At 36.2% G+C, this 23,458-nt stretch overlaps 1 protein-coding gene across 2 annotated transcripts; it reads right to left on the bottom strand.

Moving 5' to 3' along the window:
- Positions 1-1,375: 1,375 nt before the first annotated feature.
- LOC132165494 (probable LRR receptor-like serine/threonine-protein kinase At5g10290) lies at positions 1,376-21,947 on the bottom strand. Of its 2 annotated transcripts, XM_059576085.1 has the most exons (13): positions 21,660-21,947; positions 14,757-14,857; positions 12,642-12,771; positions 12,415-12,486; positions 11,348-11,491; positions 11,170-11,241; positions 10,971-11,036; positions 8,796-8,860; positions 8,547-8,690; positions 7,448-7,789; positions 3,338-3,732; positions 2,377-2,692; positions 1,376-1,982 (listed from the first exon to the last, which is right to left on the bottom strand). In XM_059576085.1, the coding sequence occupies exons 2-12, from the start codon at positions 14,833-14,835 to the stop codon at positions 2,414-2,416; spliced, it is 1,788 nt and encodes a 595-aa protein (XP_059432068.1). In that variant the 5' UTR covers positions 14,836-14,857; positions 21,660-21,947; the 3' UTR covers positions 1,376-1,982; positions 2,377-2,413. The 2 variants fall into 2 exon arrangements, with proteins under 2 accessions (XP_059432068.1, XP_059432067.1); XM_059576084.1 differs by lacking the exon at positions 1,376-1,982 and having other exon boundaries at positions 2,239-2,692.
- Positions 21,948-23,458: the final 1,511 nt, after the last annotated feature.

Below are 23,458 nucleotides of genomic sequence, written 5' to 3'. Positions count from 1 at the left end.
CGGGTCCTGGACGGGTCTCAGTCAAGTCCCAGGTGGGTCCCGGTCAGGTCCCGGGCTGGTCTTCGCGCAATCTCGAGCTGGTCCTGGGCGAGTCCCGGTCAAGTCCCGCGAGGTTCTTGGCGGATCTTGGCAAGGTCCATCGAGTTAAGAATGAGATGCTCATAGTCGGAAAATGGTTTACGGTTTTCAAAACCGTAAACTATTTTTTGAAAATTAAAGAAGAATTTTCGGTCAAAAGAAAAATATTTTATATTGACCACTATTTTACATCAAAGTAAACACCGTAAAATGTAGAAATCATTTTCTGAAAATCATTTTACGTTGAAGTAAACGGAGCCTTAGCATCTTCACACAAAAGATATCTACAAAAATTGCAAGAATTGGGCATGATATTTTGAGATTATTTTTGAAATAATATCATTTTGCTTTATATACGAGTAATTTTCTTTTGTTTCATTTTTTTTTTTTTTTTTTTCTCAAGTGCTTTGCTTGGGGGTAGTAGTCAAAACTTAGCCCATATAAAGTGAAAACAAAAATAAAGCATGGTGGGTTGCAGTGTAAACAATAATAAAGCAGCGGATAGGTAATTCCCAACGGATGGGACTTCGAACGGGAGTCTTCTGCCAGCCTTCCAAAACTGCACGTTCAGACGGCCGTCCGAATGCCGCTGCGAATGAACACTTCTGTCCGAATTCTTGAGCGACCCGATCTGCATCATAAAGTCATTTACTATGGGTCATTTTTCAATTCAATTTTAAAACATCAATAAAATTTTAGTTTTTGAGAGCATCCTCTCATTTTCTTTGGAGCCTCCATAATTATTATTTAATTTTTTTTGAATTTCCTTTACAATTTTCAATTCTTACGCCATTATTACAGAACCTAACTAGCCAAGTTTAGTACCCTGTGATCACAAGGGAGGAAGAGAGAGAGAGATGAGTTCTTGAAAATTGTTTTCTCTAGTTAAATGCACCAAGTCAAATGTACACCACGGGTATCGCAAGCATAATTTTTACTTCTACTCTTGACTAATCATCTGGTCAATTCAACATATTTTTTTGCCTAAACATTTTTTAGCTCAATCTTTCCGTCTTTGGTAAGTAATGATGGAAAAAGAGAGAGATTTTTTCATTGAACACCAAAAGTGGCATATGCTATTTAGCCATTCAGGGATATGGATGCATTGAGGCTCCTCATGAAGGTTGACTCAGCTTGTCAGCTATATATCTTGTTGGACCCTCTTTCATCATAAACAAGCAAAGCTCCGTTTTGGTACTTATTAATCGAAGCATCACATGCAATTAATTCTCCGAACGAACATGTTTGAGTTTCTTGATCATGTTTGATTTTGATCGTCCGATTTCTGATCAGCGTAGACAAGTAAATCATGATCATTAATTGCTCGATCATTCAATACAAATATAATGTTCACACTAGGGAGGTTTCTACCTCACGTGCACTTTGATGCTGACGAGTGCTTGTATGATCATATGCTTCATGACATATGCACTTACACAAGGTCTTGAGAGAGAGAGAGAGAGAGATCACGTGTATGACAATCTTATATAAAACTTGATGCATGCAACGCTCGTGTATTTTCCTCTTTTCCCCTGTCTAGACTGAGAATATGAGATGAAGAATCCTCATATAAATATTGTTGCCATTTATCTTTCTTTTGCGGCAATCGACAGCAAACCCAAGTGGATAATATTTTAGAGAGAAGCAATGTCTATCGAAGCTCTGGCAATGGCAGGCGTGGATTACTCCAAAAGCGGCCTCAGGCTTGAAGAGTGGCCGGAGAAGAGTAGTGGCTTGGAACAGCCACCACTCCATCTGCTGGCTGAGCAGAATTCATGCATTCAAGTTGAGAAAATGGGCGGTGATGTGATGCTTGTGGCAAACGGAGGGTGGACGAAGGCCAGGATGCGCGAATGGGCCAAAGCTGTTGCTGCAATTAATGAAGGATCCAGGCTCTACCACACCTTCAAATGAAAATTGTAAATTGTAAATTGTAAAGCTAGATTCGATCAACCATAATTATGTGATATTTTTGGAGGAATGGTAATAGAGAGGTCATCTTTTTAACAGTTCAACGGATGAGAATCAATTTTTAGAGTAATCAATTATGAAATAATAATATCACATACTAGATTGCCCAGAAAAACGCAAGGTCTCTCCGATAGTTGTTGGCGTTAAAATGGATGAAAAATTGTGTCACACATGACCTACACATGCATATTTTGGACTTGAAATACTCAAATTGCCATAAACTGCTATTTGGAAAGACACCCTCAAGTTGGTTTTGGAGGTTCAATAAGGATCTTACATGCCTATAATCTAAGGGCGAATGATTGGCCCAGACTTGTCTGTTGTTACCTTGTCTTCTCACCGTCATTTCAATAGCATCTTGGTTTTAAATCGAAATTTCTAGCCAGTTCAATCCTCTGTGTAGTCTCTCGTACTCTTGCCTGCGTGCGACCTCAATATGCTGCCATTCTTCCCACCTCTCAGCCAGCCCCTCTCCTTCCAGCATCCGTACCACTTCTGACATTGCTGGGCGGGCGTCTGGTGATGATTGGGTACAAAGCAATGCAACTTGAATCATCCTTTCCACCTCTTGAATCATGTAATTTTTATTTAGGTTGGGATCGACAATAGCATCCAGTCTCTTCTCCCTTTCCAGCTTCTTGACCTTCACAAGAAGATAAACACACAACTTACTAGTTAGCAATCAAAATGTCAAAAAGAGTGCAGAACTCAAAACTTGAAAAATATGCTGAACATTTGTTGTGTGAAATGGAGTCACCACACGTTCTTTTATATATGTACAAAACATGTATAGTCATCTTGAGCCTTGTCAAAATTTGGGGTCATATGATGTAGCAATCATCATTCAACAGTAAGCAACTGAACTCCAAGCTTGAGTAAGCATGCAATTCTCTAAATACAACAAAAGGAAATATGAAAAGGCATGAAAATAAATAGGAAGCAGTTCATCCTTAAATTGCTTGCTACACTGGAAGTTTAGACAATGAAAATGAAGTGAATGAGACATTTCTACCTCTTAATTGTTTAAGCATAGAACCATATGTACTGAGATATACAAGATGAAGCATCCTTAATGGCAATGAGGGTACAAATGATTTTCTAGGTCTCTTTCAGAATCAGGAGCATAATGCATACATCAATTTTAAGACTAGTGATTCTCCAAGTAGTAGTTCCATTATAATTGAAATCCTTAACATATCACCCATATATAAAATCACATGATACCATGGAGAGAGCACGAGATATATGCACACAAAAACAAAATACTGTCCTAAAAAGGTTATCTTACATGGTCAAGTAATAACAAATCATCTTCTTTTTCCACGCGTGAAAAGTCAATCGCCCTTTGACCTGTCACAAGTTCTAACATCATGACTCCATAACCAAAAACATCAGTCCTTTCTGATGACTTTCCAGTTGATAAGTATTCAGGTGCTATGTAGCCCATTGTCCCACGAACTTGAGTTGTCACGTTAGTCTTTCTAACATCAACCAATTTTGCGAGGCCAAAATCACCAACAACTGCTTCAAAATCTTCATCAAGAAACACATTTGCAGCCTTAACATCCCGATGAATAATTTTTGGATTGCAATGTTCATGAAGGTACTCTAGCCCACGAGCAGTGCCTAAAGCAACTTGTTTTCTTGTAGGCCAATCTAAAACAGGATCCCCAGACTTAACTTCTGCATCAGTGCTCACAGCCAGTATGATATCATCAGAAAGGCTGCTAGAAATTAATAGCAGACTGAGATTCATATAAGGAATATGGCTCAATAAGCTACGTAAAAAGTGATGTAAAATCCTACAAATCAATAAAAGACGATGGTGCAAATGATTAGTAACACAGGACTTGTATGATTGAAAACCAGCAATACTTTTTGCTTTTTCAGGACACAAAAAGAGGCAGAATCAAGAACAATTTGCTTGGTACTCAAGAGTTTGATGATGACAATGCTAACGAAATAGACGCTAATTACCCACTTTCCCACATTTAACATGTTCTCATTTCCATTCCATGAGGTTTAACATGAAAAGAACTGTAAATCCATTATAGCATAACAATCAACATCTTCGAATGACCGAGTTTTGTAAAAAAAAGGTACTGTGTGCTCTTGACATATTTTGTCATTGCACTGTATTTAGAGGGCTTAGTGATGTAATATAGGATATATCTCTAAGCAGAATATATTACTGCTGAAAAACAATTAAAGAGTTCTAAAAGGAATCACTCTGCATGCCCAATTTAATCAATTCAGCTCCCTTTCTTAATCTTTCCAATTCTTATAACCTAGAGATTGACTCAAACTACTTTTTGTACCTACAGTGGAGAAGATATTTTCATCAACGGATAAGTGAAAATTTTAAATATCACTTGGTTAGCTAACCCAAGGTTTGCTCTCCTATTTCTGAGGGAGGCTTGAGGATTCAGAACTTGAGGTTGCTCAATACGGGGAAGTGTTTGTGGCATTATGTGCATGAGAAAGAGATATGGTGGAAAGCTGTTGTGGGCGTTATATTTGGTAGTGTTTGGGGTGAGTGGTGTTCTATTAATCCCCCCGGGGGCACGGGGTAGGGATTTGGAAGAATATTATGAGAGGGTGGAGGTTGTTTTTTAGGCATACCAGATTTGAGCTAGGAGATGGGTTTAAGATCAGATTTTGAGATGATGTGTGGTGCGGAAAGATGACCCTCAATGAAGCTTTCCCGAATTTATATAACATTGCTCGGGTGAAGGATGCGTTTGTTGCAGTTAATTTGGACTTTTCTAGTGGTTCCCTTCAGTGAAATGTTAGCTTTATTCGTATGGCTCACGATTGGGAATTGGATGTCTTGGCTTCCTTCTACACCTTGTTGTATTCCCATATAGTGAGAGGGGAAGAGGAAGACAAGCTTTGGTGAGCCCCATCTCACAAACGGAAGTTTAATGTTCGTTCCTTTTACAAGATTCTTGTTGGTAAAGATGCTTCTCCTTTCCTTTGAAAGAGTATTTGGCGGACTAAGGTTCCTTTGAAAGTGGTTTTTTTCGCTTGGTCAGCGGCTCTAGGGAAAATTCTTACTATGGACAATCTTAGGAAGAAGCATGTCATCGTGGTTGATTGGTGCTGCTTGTGCAAACGGGATGGGGAGTTTGTGGACCATCTTCTTCTCCATTTTGAGGATGCTTGTGCCTTATGGAATGCTATCTTCAGTCACTTTGGGATGTCCTAGGTTATACCTAATCAGTTGGTGGATTTGTTTACTTGCTGGTGGACGGGTGGTCGCTCTCGGAGTGTTATTGTGTGGAAGATGGCACCTTCTTGCCTTATGTGATGCTTGTGGAGGGATCAAAATGATAGAAATTTCGTGAACCAAGAAAGGATGTTGGAGGAGCTTAAGTCTTTTTATTCCCCCTTTATTTAGACAACTGCATTTTTAACTCCCTTAGTGATTAGTTTTAATGATTTTCTTTTACTTTTTTCTTCTTTTACTTGGGTGTTCTCTTGTAGAACTGGCAATTTTTACATGACTTGTGAACATGACACAAAATATAGGGTTAGGGTTTGCCATAATCGGGTCCGATTCATAAACGGGTTGACCCGCTTGACCCGTTTATCAAATTATATATTTTTCTATATAATAAATATATATTGAAGCAGATCAAATGTGTCAAATGGGTCGCATTCAAGTAAAATGGGTCAAACGGGTCGACCCGTTTATGAAACAAGTCAAATGGGTAGTGTTCAGGTTTAATGGTCTGAACTGTTTAGCTAAACAGGTCGGGTTCGAGTTTGCCCTTATCATACATATAATTGTAAATGTAGTAATCAAAATGAGGCAGGAGCACTAATGCAAAACACATCACAAAGGTTAGGTGCATTTTCTTTTTAACAGTATTTCCATCATAATATGTTAATAGGAGTCTTTAAATTCTTTATTTTAAGAAATCCTTATTCATTAAGTATTAGGAGTCTTTACTTAAAATAATTAGAAATCCTTGTCCATTAATAATTAGGAGTTTGTACTTAATTCCATTAGAATGTCCTAGTAATCTTAGGATTAGGATTTGTAACCTATTTAAAAGCAACTTGTGGCTTTGTTTTGTAATTGTATTTTGGTAAATAAAATTTTTAGATTGAGGTTTCTCTTGTTCTCCAACTTATTGGTGTTTCTCTTGAATCAATCAATTGTTGATGCCTTTATTCTTGGTATTCTAAGTGAATCAACATGTCTGAAGAAAGATTTTTCTTTTGGTATTTGTGCACAAATCAACTGAATCAATATCATTTTGTCTTTTCGTTTAATCTAATTTTCCTACACATTTCCCTGCCAAAACACAAACAGATTGTTGTAACGAAGTAGAAACATTTTGAATAACTATTCAAAAATAAAACTACTTCAGTGGCCTGCCAACCCCAAAGGTATTCACTATAGAAGATTTGTGTTACAAGTTGATCTTACTCATAAAATCTTTGTAACTCTCAAGACTTAATATGCAACCCCAACAAGCGACCCGTTTACCTCCCACCACAGTGGCTCCAAAACTTCTGGCCTTCTTCTATAAGAAGCACCTTCACAAACAAACCTTATTTGCTACAAACCAGAACCCTAGTTGTTGGAAGCTTTTCAGTGGTTTGATTGATGAAAATGAAGGAGAAGAAATAAATTTTTTAAGGCTCAAAGATGTTTAGGAACTTGACCAAGAACAATGAAAAATAGTCTCGGCTCTTGCGAAAATTGTGGGCTATGATGCTTATAGATGGGTAGAAAACTTAAGTTTTTAAGGCTAAGTCAGCTAAGTTTAAAATAGTCTGCTGCAGCCTCGTTCAAACAAGCTTCGAACGAGGTTCAAATGCCCAATACTGTACAAGTCTCATTCAAACGCCTTTCAAACGAGATTGCAAACAAGCCATTCTATCCAAATTCTCAGACTTCTATTGGAAGCCTGTTTTGACCTAGTAACAATCGGAATTGGAAATTGTTTGCGAAATACAAAATTGTAGCCATTTAAATCAGCTTTCCAACACCACCAATCTTGCCTCAATCTGATGTTGGAATCAAAAGATATGGTTGTTTTACTACAACTAGATCTTTGTTAGACATCATTCATAAATTTGACTTTTTATGTCTTGGACCAACTTTTACACTTGCTTAACCCTTAACATAAACATTACAACCCAAAAACATGTTTTGACACGTGAATTTTCCAACAAAAAAAATAAAACCTAACACTGCAGATGGCGGCCAGCCACTCAAGCATACCAGCCACAAAAACCAAGTTCTACATCCATTCAAATCATCTGTGTGCGCGCACGCATGCATGATATTCAGCTATTAACAGCTCCCATTGACATACAAGGCATAGTGTGTGTGTTTGTATTAACAGCTTCCATTGACATACACGGTGTAAAGAACTCATACCTTGTAGACGATAGGCAACACTTAAGTTCTGCATGAAAGGGTATACTAAAATGCGTTCTGTTGGAGTTGTGCAGAACCCAATCAGCCGTAAAAGATTCCTGTGAATGGCTACACTTATCATCTGAACTTCCCGCTGGAAAGCAGCATCTCCGCCAGGACTTCCATAGTTAGTTAACCGTTTCACAGCAACTTTTGTTTTATCAGCAAGCACCCCTTTATAAACTTTTCCAAAACCTCCCTGTCCTAAAAAATTTTTCTCACTGAAGTTGTCCGTAGCTATCTGCAATTCCCTCCATGCAAATCTTTTCACTTGATCAAATGCAATTCCTTGGTCAACTTCACCTAAGCAATGAGCACACAGTTAAAAATATCAAAGCAAAACTTTCAAAAGCAGATTCCTGAGTTAAAGTTCACATCAAATACCAATTCTAACCTTTTAAGAACAAATACCCAAATATTATTGAAAAATGAAAGCATGGCATAGAATTAAAAACATTGACAAAGTAAACAGAGAACACAATGGAGACTAAAATTTATTAAATAAAGCAAACAGAGAAATCAACTACATGATTCAAACAGATTCGATTAAAGAAGCCCATTCTTTTCATGAGAATATGCAACAAAACACAGAAATATGCTTTGCAGGAACATGTAATTTCAGTATCGACTAGAAGATATTGCAGCACGAGAAATCAGTAACTCAGAAAGTATACATAATTCTGTGCCATACTATTTGTTTTTGACCTTTCATTTAATTGTTCAAAAACTTAACCAAATTTAATTACAGTTCAAAACTAAGTCAACCTAGTTGAAAGATATTTAATGGGACAAAAATGAAATGTCATTAAGCCAATTCCAAACTTCGCTAATTTAATTGAGTTTTTAGGAATACCGTGTTGATTTATTGAAATTTAGAAAAATGTTTTAACATAAAGGCTTCACACCGGAAATGTCTCCTAAAAAGAGGTGGATTATAAGATCCTGTATTATTTATGTTACCCTAGGTAACTCAAGATGAAAACAAGTACAATTAACAATGTGAATGAAAAAATTAATTGCAGGCCAGTAATCGGTTTAAGAAGTAAAAAGGAAAACAAACCTGCAACATCTACAAAAACTTCACGCCTGTAGCCTGTCAGTCTACCTCGATATAGAATAAACAGCAAGCCCACAAGAAGTAGGACAACAGTACATCCTCCAACTATTCCAAGTATAACTCCTATCTTTGGCTTATGCAAAGTACCTGCCAAGAGAAGGAAAATCTTCGCATTAAGGTAGTAAATAAAGGATTAACTGCACCCCTGTACTTTAGAAAACATCATCTATGTTATAAATCCGATCCAATAACCTGAATCTTCACTTTTAGATTCACAAGGTTGAGAGATGCCACAATTCAAATGGTTTCCTGTAAAGCTGCAACAAACAAGAACCAGCTGCATAGTTTAGAATAAAGACGAATAATTATAATAGTAATAATAACAAACATCTAATATATTCTAAAAAATTTATTATCTGATACTCCTAGATACTTTGCATTTCAATGACACCCAGAAAGAGGAATAGCATCCAGAAAACCCAAGTACCCAAAACAACTTTAGCTTCTGTGTCCTTAAATGGATAGCAAGATGAGTGTTACATTAGTACAACGGCTTTTTAGCAGCTCAATCCGTTGCTTAATTAGACTCATTACGCTGTTCAACTGACCTCGTTGGCTCTGCGTCCACCGATAGTTAGTGACGAAGAATGCCCTTTATCATATAAATTTCTACACCATTTCAACCCAATCATTGACCCAAACTTCTCATTTCTATTCTGGGAACTTGACAACAGTTAGCAAGTTAACAGATGATGAGATTGTGGTAGCTCATCTCTCTCATACGAAAATAGGAGTCACTCAAATAGAATCATGAAGAGTTGTGTGATTGACAGGTAAGCTGGAGAGCTTGGCCCGATCTTACTCAATAAGTTTTTCATTGACGATTAACTCCTATATAGCTTTATCCCCTCCCAAGAGTCAAAATCAACCTTGCTAGCGGCTGAGCTTGCTTGCATCTGATCTAAGCCTATTGCACCACCCTAATGACTATGAGAAAATGGGATAATTCCTCTTTTCTTGGGTTGTGTTTCTTAGTTACAAAAAAATAGAGGTCGTGTTTCTCAATATTGATAATGGAGCAATGCAGTTCAATTTAAGAGTAGCAAATTATGAGAACTAGAACTAATAAGAGTCTGTTTAAACACTTATTGACTACTTCTAGATGAAGGGCTTTAAATGGAAAGTGAAGGGTCAGGGTGGAACCTCAAACTAAAAAGATTGTTAAAGACCGTAGTCTACCTTTTTTACTTGTAATGGATATTGAAAGACAATTGTGTACCTGTGGTTCATTGGATACATCATACATGTCATCACCACAAGGGTTTTATTGAATATTAATTAAATGATTAAATTCACGATTTTCTATCAATTTAAATTTTTAGGATAACTGTGATCTAACATAATATCAAAACAAAGATCTTGAGTTTGAACCTTGATGCCACGATTTATCCTCCATTTCAGTTTAATATTCTAATACATATTCCAAATATTAGATCTCACTTAGTGAGGAGGAATTTGAGCCCACACAAGATGGGAAGTGATAGAATATCAATTAAATGATTAAATTTACAATTTCCTATTAGTTTAAACTTTTGGAATAACCAGTTATTTACAAGTTCAACTTATATAAAAATTACAGTTCACATGGTTTTTTAAATAGACACATGGATTTCAATCCTCTCATGTTTATGGCAGAAACATGACTCAAGTTGGTGGCATCCCAACTATACAGTGTAAATGGGTGGCACTAATCCTACCTATGCAAATGGGTCCCACTGTTCCCATAGTTACTAAGAAGGATCCCACATTTAATTGTGTATTCCTGAATTTTTCCTAACATGAGTCATTTTATACACATGAACATGAGAAGATGTAGGGCCAACAATAATCACAAAAATAAGACAGTCAAAATAGGGAAGAGAGGAGAAAGAAGCAAAAAGGGGGAGAAAGAAAGAAGAAGCTAAAAGGGAGAGAATAAAGAAGAGAAAGAAAAAGCTAAGAGGAGAAAGAAAGAAGAGAAGTTAAAGGGGAAAGAGAAAAAGATCAGTTCCACATTTTTTCTTCCATCACAGTCTCCCTCCATTGGAGTACAAAAAACATTTAAATAGACTCCAACTAAACCCTAATCTAGGGCAAAGCCCATTTATTGCATTACCAAAAACACCCATTGACTCTTGAAAATTAAACAAAATATAAAACTAAATACTAATAACCCAATTAACTAATAGAACTTAAAATAAAACTACATAGACCAATATTACCAGAAAATAAATTAAATATATATAGAATTGATCTCTAAAATTAAATAAGACTAAATTAAAGTAAAATTCGTGTCTCACCCCTTGCATCATGAGAGGATCCAAATACTAGAAATATATTTTTCAATGGTTAGATATTCAAACTCATAAAAATTTAAGTTGTTCATACTTGTAGTTTTGAACTTGGAATAAATGCTCAGGAATCTGACCCCTGAAATCATTTGAATTGAGCAAACTGCAAAAAAAGTTTCAACCAATCCATTAAATACTGAAAAACTTTCAGAGTATTTAAAATTTTGAATATAAATCAAACAAATAAAAGTTTGAATTTATTATATTATCTCTGCATCATACAAGATATCACATACAGAATCTTTAATTTGGGAAGACTTGAAAGAGACTTGGGAATAGTCCCAGTGAGTTTGTTTTGACTCAAAGTCCTGCTTGCATAATGAATAAAATCACACTCTTAAGAAGAGATTATGAATGATGAATATACTTGTTAATATCTTCAAAGCTGAAGACAGTGTAGAAAGAAACACTTACAAATACTGGAGCCTTTTAAGTTTACCAAGGGAAGATGGTATTTCACCAGTTAAGTTATTATTTGCCAAATCCAAAGTGCCCAAGCTTGCCAGATTTCCAAATTCTTTAGGTATCTTACCAGTTATGTGATTTCCCGACAAATCACTGCATGATGAATGAAACATGTGCACATTAGGGTTACACTTCAAAGCATATTGCTAGATATGTGTCACAGACGGAGAATATTATCACCCAAAAATTTCAAACTGAAATCTCTATCATGTAAGAACTCAAGGAGCCATGACCATTAAAAAAATATTTCCTACACATTATTTCGTTATGGCTATAAGTTCAACACAAGTCAGTATGACAAAAATTCATTCCAGGAGTGATGATTATTATTCTTTCTTTAAATAACATTTAAAGTATTACTATATATTTAAATCATGCATGGAGCAATCCATAGAATGATAATGGCAAAAATATATTGCTTAAAAAAACAAAAACCAACAATAGTTCACATCCATCAAATTCCATTTTGAATTTCCTTGGAAAGAGAAACACTTGCACTGTAATGATTTGATTCAAAATCTAGTTACCTGAATTCAGAAAAATCATTTTGCCTCTTGCTCAAATGATTAGAATGTATCAGATAATTAGATTGTTTTCAAATATAATGGAATTATTCTTTTTCTTGTTCTTTTTATTTATGAATGGAATTCTAAGTTTTCATCCCAAAGAATAATTAAAAATATCTATATCTCTATGTTTTTGTCTATTCTTGTTGAATTTTTGTGGAAATTATTTTATGATAAATTAAGGTTGATTGGCGCATACAGCATTCAATGGCAGTTTGGTTAAAGAACTTTTTGAACGAAGTTTTCAAATTTCCCAATTCTTTGCTTTGTAGCGATCTTTATCTCAATGAAATCTCAGTTCTCCATAGAAAAAAATAAAAAAAAAAGAAAACAATAATAGTACTAAAGCCTACTATAGCATAAAGAATTAATACATCTTCTACAATTGATATTGGCAAGCTTGCATGCTTTAGAATTGACATTGGCTGCACTAATACTTCTCATACTTACAGAAACGAAAGAGATTTTATAGTTCCTATATCTGGGGACAAGGTTCCATTAAATCCCATCGAAGATAATGTTCTACAAAGAAAGAATTCGTGTAAGTATAGACCAGACAAAAGGTATTAAGATATGTTAGTAAGGAATAAAACATTGCACGAATGAAAAGGTTGTGATTTGTTGACAAAACCATCATATGATTAGGAGAAGAAAAGGTACAGTAACCAGTATCTTACACACGAGTAACACTTTCATTGTCACAATGAATTTCGGGCCAAAGGCAAGGGTTAACTGCGTTTGTCTGCCAATCTGTGAGCTGATCAGACAAAGCATTCAATGAAGTCTTCAATGCATACAGGGCATCAACTGATACAGAACACAGGAAAATTCACCACCCAAACAGTCTAATGTGTTAATGTCAGTATCAGCACTCGCAAACAAGCAGAAATAGGAGAAGAAAACCAGATAATTCAATATCAAGATACCCTCATTACACCCCACTAAGAGCACTAGCAGCAGACATCCTATAGTCCATTCAATTCCCTATATTTAGGGAAAATCTCAAAAAAAAATCACAAAAACTCAACCACATCAGTTTTCCTAAATTTAACCTACACCCTTGGGTAGCTACAGTGTTTCCCAATGCATTGGGAAACACTATAGCTACCCAATGCCTTATTATAATCATAAAAGAATTTCTCTCTCCTCTCACATGCCTTCTTCTTTGTTGAAGCATTTTCCCATGGTTTCCTTAAAAAGCTCTTTCTCTTTCTCTCTCTCTAAGCTCAAGCCATCGTTCAAGATCTTGTCTTCCTTTTCTTTTTACATCTTTGTGCACTCCTCTGCTATTCGTCCTGAGCGCTTCCAACTCAAAATTCCAAGATCTTGATTGCTCATAACAAAGCTCTTGGATGGGAGGATAAAAAATGGGATGTACGGATAAGAAAAAAGAAAAATTCCCCATCCCTGTTGGAATAAATTCTGGAAAATCAATATACTAATTAGTCTTATGTTCTTATTGGTAAGATCTTAGCTCTCGATCTTGCAGGAAGATTGCCAGAGGACAAAAAGGGCAAAACAGAATGAGGGAGAGTGAGATACAGTGAAAGGAAAAAGAAATTAAAAAAAAAAAAAAAGAATTAAAAAAAAAAGTAATATTTTAATAGTATAGGGAAAGATTAAGGAAAACTATTGTGGAGTACATTTGTATAGGGAAGCAAAAAGTAGTTTTAATCCGTAAATTTAGAGAAAATGGTTGGGTATCTGCTGCTAGTGCTCTTACCCTCAGAATCATCAGAAAAAGGATTCTTTGTTTCTTCTTTTTCTTTTTTTTTTGGGTGGGGGGGTTGAGCAAAGCAGAGAATTGTCATATCAGAACAAAAGAACTGCACATCTGACTAATGTACATTATTTTGACATGAAATCAAAACAGTTATATATGTGTTAGCATTTGAAATACATGCTTGATCAGGTTCAAACTAAATTAACTAAATAATGCATATCCTGCCTGCACTAATTAGACAATTCAAAACAAAATTGAAAGGAGTTAAACTGTATGAAATGTTTCAGGCACATCAGGCTAGTAATACTACCTCTCAGTCACTTTAGTTCAATAATTGTTGCCATATAGCAAAGTATGTTTGCCACATGAATATTATCACTGAGCATATATGAGATCAACCTTTCCAATTAACTTGACAAAGAAAAGAATACCCACCTTCTCAACCCAAAAAAGATCTACTATTTTACTTGATTCTTCCCTTTCTAATCAATAACTCACACTTTAAATAAAAAACATAATTGATCAATGAGTCAGCAGTTCAACTGTAACAAGCCCCAAAATAGATTGCAGTTCAATGCCAATGTTTGAGAAAGAGAAAGAGAACAATTCAGTAGATATTTGATGTCTTTTTCAATAAGAACTTAATTAATATAGCTGAAGGGGCAGCAGCCCGTGCACAAAAGGTAAAGAAGGAATGGATGAATTTGATCAACTAATTAATATTTTAACACACCTCTCACGTGTGGGCCCAACCCGAAGAATATTTAACTAAAATAGGGGTGAATTGTGGAGTCAGGGTTCAAACTCATAATCTCTGGCTCTGAAATCATATTAAATTACCACTTATACCAAAATCTTAAGTTGATAAGAATGGGTAAATTTGATCATTTAATTGATATTCTAACAAATGAAACATTTTTGTTCGGGATCTACAGTGCTAGACTCATTCAACTTAGCCTTTTACTTTGATGAAATGTAAACTGCTACTGAGAGTGAAATCCATGAACATACTTAAGATTGTTATATGCTGTTTGAATGAATTAGATGTCAGGTGGGTACAGCATCATACCCTGAGAATCAGGCATTACAAAAGACTGCAAGTAAGCCAATATCAAAACAGTGAAAACCAGTTCCATCTTCAATGACATCAATTCTGGATGAGAGCCATCGCTGCAAAGACATCCCAGCTTTTAGACGTGAACTTTTAGATTTACAATAGACGCTATATAATATGACAAATAAAAGCAAATTGATGTCAGAGGTCTTTATGTGGGGAGAAATCAGAAAACCAGTAGCAACTAGTATGCTTATGCTTGTCCCAGGCAACTAGGTGTGTGTCTACGACTACGAGTCTATGTGAGAGTAGTCTTCTGCTGGTGGTAACTACAGAAAGATTATACCGCAATCCTGAACATCTTCATCAAGCCACATAGAAGTAAACTGACAGACTTGAACGGGTAACATTTCTCATCCCCATATTTAGAATATGTTTGAGATTGCGTTAGAAAATAGAGCTTTTTTAAAAAAGCTTTATTTTTAAACTTTTTCCAAAAGTACATTTTGGCCATTTTTTAGAGCAAAAAAAAAAAAAGTACTGTTTGAGTTTTTTCACCAAACGAACCAACTTTTGTTTAGCATAGTTTTTTATGTACTAAAAGTACCTTTGAGCTCCTTAACGCAATTTCTAATAGACTCTTAGAGTATGTTTGGGATTGCATTGGAAAATATGGCTTTTAAAGTCAAAAAAAGCTTTTTAGAAAAAACTTCATTTTTAAGCTTTTCCCAAAAGTACTTTTGGCCATTTTTAGAGTGAAAAAAATCAAAGAAATTCTTTTGATTTTTTTTACCAAACTAGTCAGCTTTTTGTTTGGTGTAACTTTTTAAGCTCTATAACGCAATCACAAACAGACTCTAAGTCTTTATTTTATGCCATTGTGTATCTTAAAATGATACTTTCAGCATTCCTCATCGGAAAAAAAAAAAAAATCAATGCTAATTCATCACTTGTCCCAAAAAGTTAAGTTTATTGAAAAAAGTAAATTTAATTATTTAGTTAATACTTTAACGCACTCCCTAAATTCAGTCAACATGCTGACTCTTTTTAATTGAAATTGGGATAAATAATAGACTAATTATTTAATTAATAGTTTAACACTCAAACCAGTCAACACGTGGACAGGGACTTCAACTCTCATATCATATTAAATTAATACTTATCCCAAAAAGCTTAACTTTTAAAAAAATGGTAAATAACGTGCAGCATGCCCGTTAAGGGTCTAGGACATACATGACACGAGATGAATTAAATTTGAAAAACAAAGCAACTCAAATCAAGTGGATTGATTATAATTGCCAAGAAAAAGAAAAAGTGGGAAAACAAAAGAAACCAAACATTATCTTTTCAGCTCTTTTACATTATGAAAAGAGCAAAGACCTAAACTGTCACAGGGAGTTCCTAACAGAAGGTAGGCAGTGAAGTGGAGCTTAGAAGATGAGCTGGAAAGGAAGAGCAGTTGAAGTCTGTTATGTAGTTAATGTAGTTAATTCTGTTAGGAGATTATGCACGTGTGGATATGGTAGTTAGTTGGAACTGAAACTGTAAACAAAATTGCCACAACTGATTAAGCCTTATAAAGGCTGGTGGAGTGCAAGGGAGGGGAGTCTTTTTGCATTTGGCAGAAATTGTTGGAGATTAGCCATCTCGAATTGGCCAATTCCATTCAATAAAGAAGTTGATTCTTTTCTTTTCCATTTCCATTCTTTGTTCTAGAGAAGTATTCTGTTACAAGTGGTATCAAGAGCCATTTGTTTTCTTTTCATGAAAACTAGATCTATGGGGCAAGAGTCTGATTTGGCGCAATTCAGGAAGGAGTTTAGAAAGTTATAGGATGATGTATCGGCTTATAAAACCATTCAGGAGGAGTTGAATGTAAGAATTGATCGTAATGAGTGGAAGCATGATGAACAAGCAAGAAAGCAGGAGGAGCATATGAGGCAGCAGGATGCACAATTTGCTCAATTACTGAAATATTTCCAGGAGACAACGAAGGCACCAGAACAGAGAGATAAAAGTTCCTCTTTTGATTCTATGGAGGCCAATTTTGGCTCAACCTCAAAAGGAAGGATTCATGCAGCAGATGGTGGAGGGTTTCAGGCAGGAGATGGATTTCACACTAAGTCCATTCGGTTGGAGTTTCCTAAATTTGATGGGGAGGATCCATTGAATTGGTGTTACAAGGCTGAGCAGTTCTTTGATCACTACTCTACACCAGATTGTCAAAGGTTGAAGATTTCTTCTTTTCATATGGAAGGTACAGTCTTAATTTGGTTTCAAGAATTGCATAAATCAAATTCTTTTGCTACTTGGGATGATTTTGCTAGAGCATTACAGACTAGATTTGGTATGGGGTCTTATGATGACCCTATGGAAACATTGTCAAAGTTGAAACAAGAAGGATCTTTGCAAGAATATAAGAAACAATTTGAAGTATTAGCTAATAGAGTAGCTGACTTACCTGAAGCACATAAATTGAGTTGCTTTTTGGTGGGGTTAAAAGATGAAAATAGATTGGCAGTAAAGATGTTTAAACCTAAGGCCCTAGTTGATGCTTATTCTTTAGCAAAAATCCAGGAGGATTATGTGTGCAATTTCAGAAAAAGCACCAAACCATAGTGGAGTACACTCCCTTATAATAATGCTGCAAGAAGTTTTGGGGGAGAAAGTAAGGGTAATGGGTTTTTGGGACGAAAAACTAATCTTTTTGGTCAACAGAAGAGTCTTGAGTATGCTGTGAATGGTAACAACCAGAATAAGGCTACTCTTCCTGTTTTTGGTAAAGCAATGTTGCCAGTTCAAAAAATTTCTAATGCTGAGATGATGGATAGAAGGAAAAAAGGATTATGTTACAACTGTGATGCTAAGTGGAGCCGTGGCCGTGTTTGTGCTTCACCAAGATTGTTCTTGATTGAGGAGATCGAAGAGAAGGTGAACAAGTTGAAAGAGGTTGAAGAAGAACCAGATCCAGGTGATTTTTTTTTAGAAGAATTTCCTGAAATCTCTTTGCATGCCATTATTGGAAATCCTACTCCTAAGACTATGAGGATTGTAGGTATGATAAACAATCACAAGATAATAATTTTGATTGATTCTGGAAGTACACATAACTTCTTAGATCAGGAAAGGGTTAAGGGAATGGGAATTCAGCCTGTGAATAATGAATCTATCAAAGTTAAAGTAGCAAATGGATATGAGCTTGTAGGCCCTAGTAAATGTAATAACACAAAGGTGAGGTTGCAAGGTTATACTTTTGTTGTTGACCTTTACATTTTACCTTTGGTTGGTTGTAATATGGTACTTGGCATTCAGTGGTTGAGGACTTTAGGGCCTATATTGTGGGATTTTCTTAATCTCACTATGCAGTTTGTGTATGAGGAAAGAACTTGTTTGCTGGAAGGGTTGGCTGCTAATCTAAATCTATGTGTAGAAGATGATGAATCTTTTAAACTAAGTAGAGGTGAGAACAAGGGTGTCTTGTTGCAGCTTCTTGGTGATGATAGTAACCAGATGTAAGGGGATGAAGATGGAAGGAAGCAAAACAAAGAAGTTGGTCCTATGGCTCAGTTATTGGAAGAATTTGCAGATGTTTTTGCAGATCCTAAGAAGTTGCCTCCTAAAAGATCTCATGATCATGCAATACATTTGAAGGAGGGTGCACAGCCTGTTTCAGTGAGGCCATACCAGTACCCTTTTTACCAAAAGGAGGAGATAGAGAAGATTGTCAAAGAGTTGCTGCAGTCATGAGTAATTAGATGCAGTCAGAGTGCTTTCTCTTCTCCAGTTTTACTTGTGAGGAGGGCAGATGGCAGCTAGAGGATGTGTATAGATTATAGAGCCTTGAATCAGGTAACTATCAAGGACAAGTTTCCTATACCAGTTGTGGATGAGCTGTTAGATGAGTTGTGGGGAGCTCAATGGTTTTCTAAACTGGATTTAAAATTTGATTATCATCAGATAAGGTTGGTAGAGAAGGATATTCATAAGACTGCCTTCGGCACTCATGAGGGCCATTATGAGTTTTTAATGATGCCATTCGGCCTTACTAATGCTCCATCTACTTTTCAAAGCCTTATGAATCAGGTTTTTAAACCTTTTCTTAGAAAGTTCATCTTAGTTTTTTTTGATGATATATTGGTTTTCAGTAAAGATTTGGATACTCATAGGCAGCATTTAAGGATCACTTTGGATTTATTGAGGAAGAATCAGTTATATGCTAAAATGTCTAAGTGTACGTTTGGTTGTGAAGAGGTGGAGTATCTTGGACATGTGATTTCTGCTTCAGGTGTTAAGGCTGATCATGAAAAGATTCAAACTATGGTTGAGTAGCCTTTTCCTAAAACTCTTAAGTCTTTGAGAGGGTTTTTGGGACTCACGGGTTACTACAGAAAATTTATTCAGGGGTATGGATCTATTGCAGCCCCATTGACAGCTATGTTAAAGAAAAATGCTTTTTCTTGGGATGAATCAGCTATTGGTGCATTTAACAGTCTCAAGGCTACCATGACAGCAGCTCCAGTCCTAGCTCTTCCTAACTTTTCCCAGCTATTTGTGATTGAGTGTGATACTCGTGGTATTGGAATTGGAGCAGTGTTAATGCAAGCTAGTAGGCCAATAGCATTCTTGAGTAAAGCCCTCAAAGGGAAAGCTGTTCATATGTCCACTTATGAGGAGTTGTTTGCCCTAGTAACAGCTATTGAAAAATGGAGACCTTATTTGGTTGGGAGGCCATTCATTGTCAAAACAGACAATCAAAGTCTGAAATTCCTTTTGGAGCAGAAGGTGGGTACCCCATTTCAGCAGAAATGGATCGCTAAGTTGATTGGCTATGACTTTACAGTGGAGTACAAAAAGGGAGTGGATAACAGAGTGGCGGATGCTCTATCAAGAAGGGAGGATTGGGAACCTGAGTTGACTTTGCCTCTTCTGTCCATACCTACTATCAGTTAGGTTAAGGATTTAAGAGCTGAGTATCAAACTAATTTGCAGTTGAAAGCTTTATTGGATCAATGGGATAAAGGTGAGCTGGATTCAAAAAAAATTTCCCTTAGGGATAATCTGCTGTTCTATAAAAGAGGATCTATATTGGGAGTTCTCAAGCCATAAGAGCACAAGTGTTACACTTTGTTCATGGTGGTCCGATGGCAGGTCATTCAGGGTTTGATAAAACTTTACAAGGGGCCAAAAGGGATTTTTATTGGAAAGGGATGACTAAAGACCTCAAGAAGTTTATCAGGGAATGTGAGGTTTGCCAACAATCTAAGTATGAGAATATGTCTCCTGCTGGACTGTTACAACCTCTTCATATTCCTAGCAGAATTTGGGCTGATGTATCTATGGATTTTGTTGAAGGGTTACCTATTTCTCAAGGGCAATTAGTGATAATGGTGGTGGTGGACCGATTGTCTAAGTATAGCCATCTTATTGCTCTTTCACATCCCTATACAGCAATTAAAATAGCTCAAGTGTTTGTTCAAAATATCATAAGATTACATGGAATGCCTACTTCCATAGTATCAAATAGAGACCTTGTTTTCACTAGTGCTTTCTGGAGGGAGTTGTTTAAACTTCAAGGCACTACTTTGCAATTTAGCACTAGTTATCACCCTCAAAATGATGGGCAAACTGAGATTGTGAATAAGTGTATTGAGTCATATTTGAGGTGTTTTGTGCAAAATCGACCTAAACAGTGGCTGCCTTGGCTGCCATGGGCAAAGTATTGGTATAATACTACATGGCATGCTTCTACCAAAATGACACCCTTTGAAGCTGTTTATGGTTTACCTCCTCCACGATTGCTCACTTATATTCCAGGGACAACAAGATTAGAAGCTGTTGATGAAGTTCTTTGTTCCAGGGAGCAAATTTTGTCTTTGTTAAAGAACAATTTGCAGCAAGCTCAGCAGAGGATGAAAAGGTATGCGGATTTAAGGAGATCTGAAAGAGTTTTTGAGGTGGGGCAGATGGTTTATCTAAGGCTGCAGCCTTATAGACAACAGTCAGTGGGTATTAGAAGGTCTTTGAAGTTATCTCCTCGGTTTTATGGACCCTTCAAAATTATCCGCAAAGTGGGGAAGGTGGCTTGTGAGTTGGATTTACCATTGACAACTCGCATACATCCAGTTTTTCATGTCTCTCAATTGAAACTAAAGCTTGGCAGCAGGAATTCTATTCTTCCTCAATTACCTCCTGTTGATATGCAGGGGCTTATCTTATCTGATCCTTTGAAAATTCTGGCTCGAAGAAGTAAAAGGAAGGATAATAGAGCAGTCACTGAGGTTTTGGTTCAATGGGTGGGTCAAACCGAAGATGATGCTTCTTGGGAGGAATTGTTTCACATGCAACAGTCTTATCCGCACCTTGTGGGCAAGGTGCTTTAAAGGGAGAGGCTATGTCACAGGGAGTTCCTAACAGAAGGCAGGTAGTGAAGTGGAGCTTAGAAGATGAGCTGGAAAGGAAGAGCAGTTGAAGTCTGTTATGTAGTTAATTCTGTTAGGAGATTGTGCACGTGTGGATATCGTAGTTAGTTGGAACTAAAACTGTAAACAGAATTGCCTCAACTGATTAAGCCTTATAAAGGCTGGTGGAGTGCAAGGGAGGGGAGTCTTTTTGCATTTGGCAGAAATTGTAGGAGATTAACCATCTCGAATTGGCCAATTCCATTCAATAAAGAAGTTAATTCTTTTCTTTTCCATTTCCATTCTTTGTTCTAGAGAAGTATTCTGTTACATAAACCAAGTCAAATTATTTTACTTTATTAGCTCTTTTGCCACTACTTTTTCTCATTTTCTTTTCCAGAGCTTCGAAATAATAATTAAATCAAATGCAAATTACTTCCATTTCTATTTCCAACAGTTTCTGAAATTGAGAAACTCAAGACAAAACTACAAAAAAGAAGAAGAAGAAGAAGAAGGGAACCTGTTGAGAGGAAGCACAGTAAATCCGAGAGAGAAGCTTGGGACTTTTTTTGGTTTCTCGCTTCCTTTCTTTGCTCTCTAAATCGAATTGTCGAAGATTTTGGGGTTCAGAAGAATGAATAACAGCTTTGTAGAAGAATGTCGCTACAAATACAATTGCTGGTGAGTGAAAAATGGGTTTGAGCTCTGGAAGGGTCCACTCTGCTCTCTACCGGCACGGACATGGCTATTGCCTTGCGACTTCCTCGCGCGCGTCCCCAAGTTGTTTTCTTGAGACAGTGACTGAGAGCGAGCGTCCGCGCGTTCCTTCCACTTTCTACTTTTTCTATAAAGATTTCCACAAATTTCAAGCACGTGGTTATACAACTTATACCGCAATCACAAGTGGCACACCGTACGGTGCGAGGTGTGGAATTGTGTGACACAAAAGTGATGTTATAAATATCGTTTCAATTTTTTTTTTTTTAATTTATTTAAGAGAAATGTTATTCACCTTCCTTTCATCTCACTTAATTTATGTGGTTTTTTGTTCATCTGTTTTTTTAAAAAAATAATAATAAAAATGGCTACTTCACTTCAATCTGTTTAGGATTGTGGTGAAAAATAAAAATAAAAAATTAAGTAAAAAAATGGCTTTTTAGAAAGAAAAAAAAAAATCATTTTTTAAGTTTTTTTTTCTAAAAGTGTGTTTTTGTTATTTTTAGAGTAAAAAAGTCAAATAAATATTTTTGAAATTTTTTACCAAACATGTCAGCTTTTTGTTTGGCACAACTTTTTAGGTACTAAAAGAAATACTTTTTAAGCTCTCTAATGCAATCTCAAGTAGGCTCTCACATGTTGCACCACATCAACAAAATGAAGGAAAAGTATGGTGTATAGCATTTTTCTTTATTTGGAGAAGATAGGGGCTAATATCTCCGTTTTTTCAAGTGATATGGAGATGAGTCATTTCATAGTCATAATTTAATGATGTTTCTCTAATAGTGTATATGATGTCATATCATTTAAATATTTTAAACGGCATGTAGATATATTTATTATGTGATATCATCAACATCATTAAATTCAAAAACATTAAATCATGACCAAGAAAATTACTCATTGTCATTTTACTTGAAAAAGAGAAGAGAGGATCCTTGTCTTATGCGGGCTGATGCCCCCGTTCTCTTTTGAAATCTCCCTTAAAGAGGTGAAATTACTTTGTATTTAGGCCAAATTTTAAAAGCTTGGCCGCTGCCCATTAAAAGCTTTATTATAATTCGATGTAAGAATGCGTATGGATATCACTGCATAGAGAAAGCATTGAGGGTAGTGAAAAAGACGAAGCTGCTGCGCTTGCTCAACAAGGTAGAGAGCCCAGCTTATCAATGTCACGTATCTTGTTGCCTCCTCGACCATCACAGACAAGCAAAAAAGCTCGGTTTTTGTGCTCAACTCAATTGTAAAAGCGTCAAATTCTCCGAAGAAGATGTCTAAGTTTAATTTTCTCCATTTTTTATTCTGATCGTCCGGCCTCCGGCCAACTGCGGATGACAAAACTCACGAGTCAAATAATGTCTTGTTTTTAAAAGACCATTGAAGTTTCTGCTCTCACGGGTACTTGATCAGTGTGAAAAAGCATAGAATCTAAGACATGCTGACGACTGATTTTATTATGCTTCATGACATATGCACTGACACCATTGTGTACAGAGGAAGAAAGATCACGGGTACAACGATATATAATTGATACATACAACTAATGAAATGCAATGCCCGTGTATTTTCATCTTTTCCCTGTCAAGAATCCACATATAAATG

Source organism: Corylus avellana, chromosome ca11 (assembly GCF_901000735.1).
Source record: "Corylus avellana chromosome ca11, CavTom2PMs-1.0".
Classification (NCBI taxonomy): domain Eukaryota; kingdom Viridiplantae; phylum Streptophyta; class Magnoliopsida; order Fagales; family Betulaceae; genus Corylus; species Corylus avellana.
Note: the sequence above shows the minus strand (reverse complement) of the source record. Positions and strands in the feature narration are given on the sequence as shown.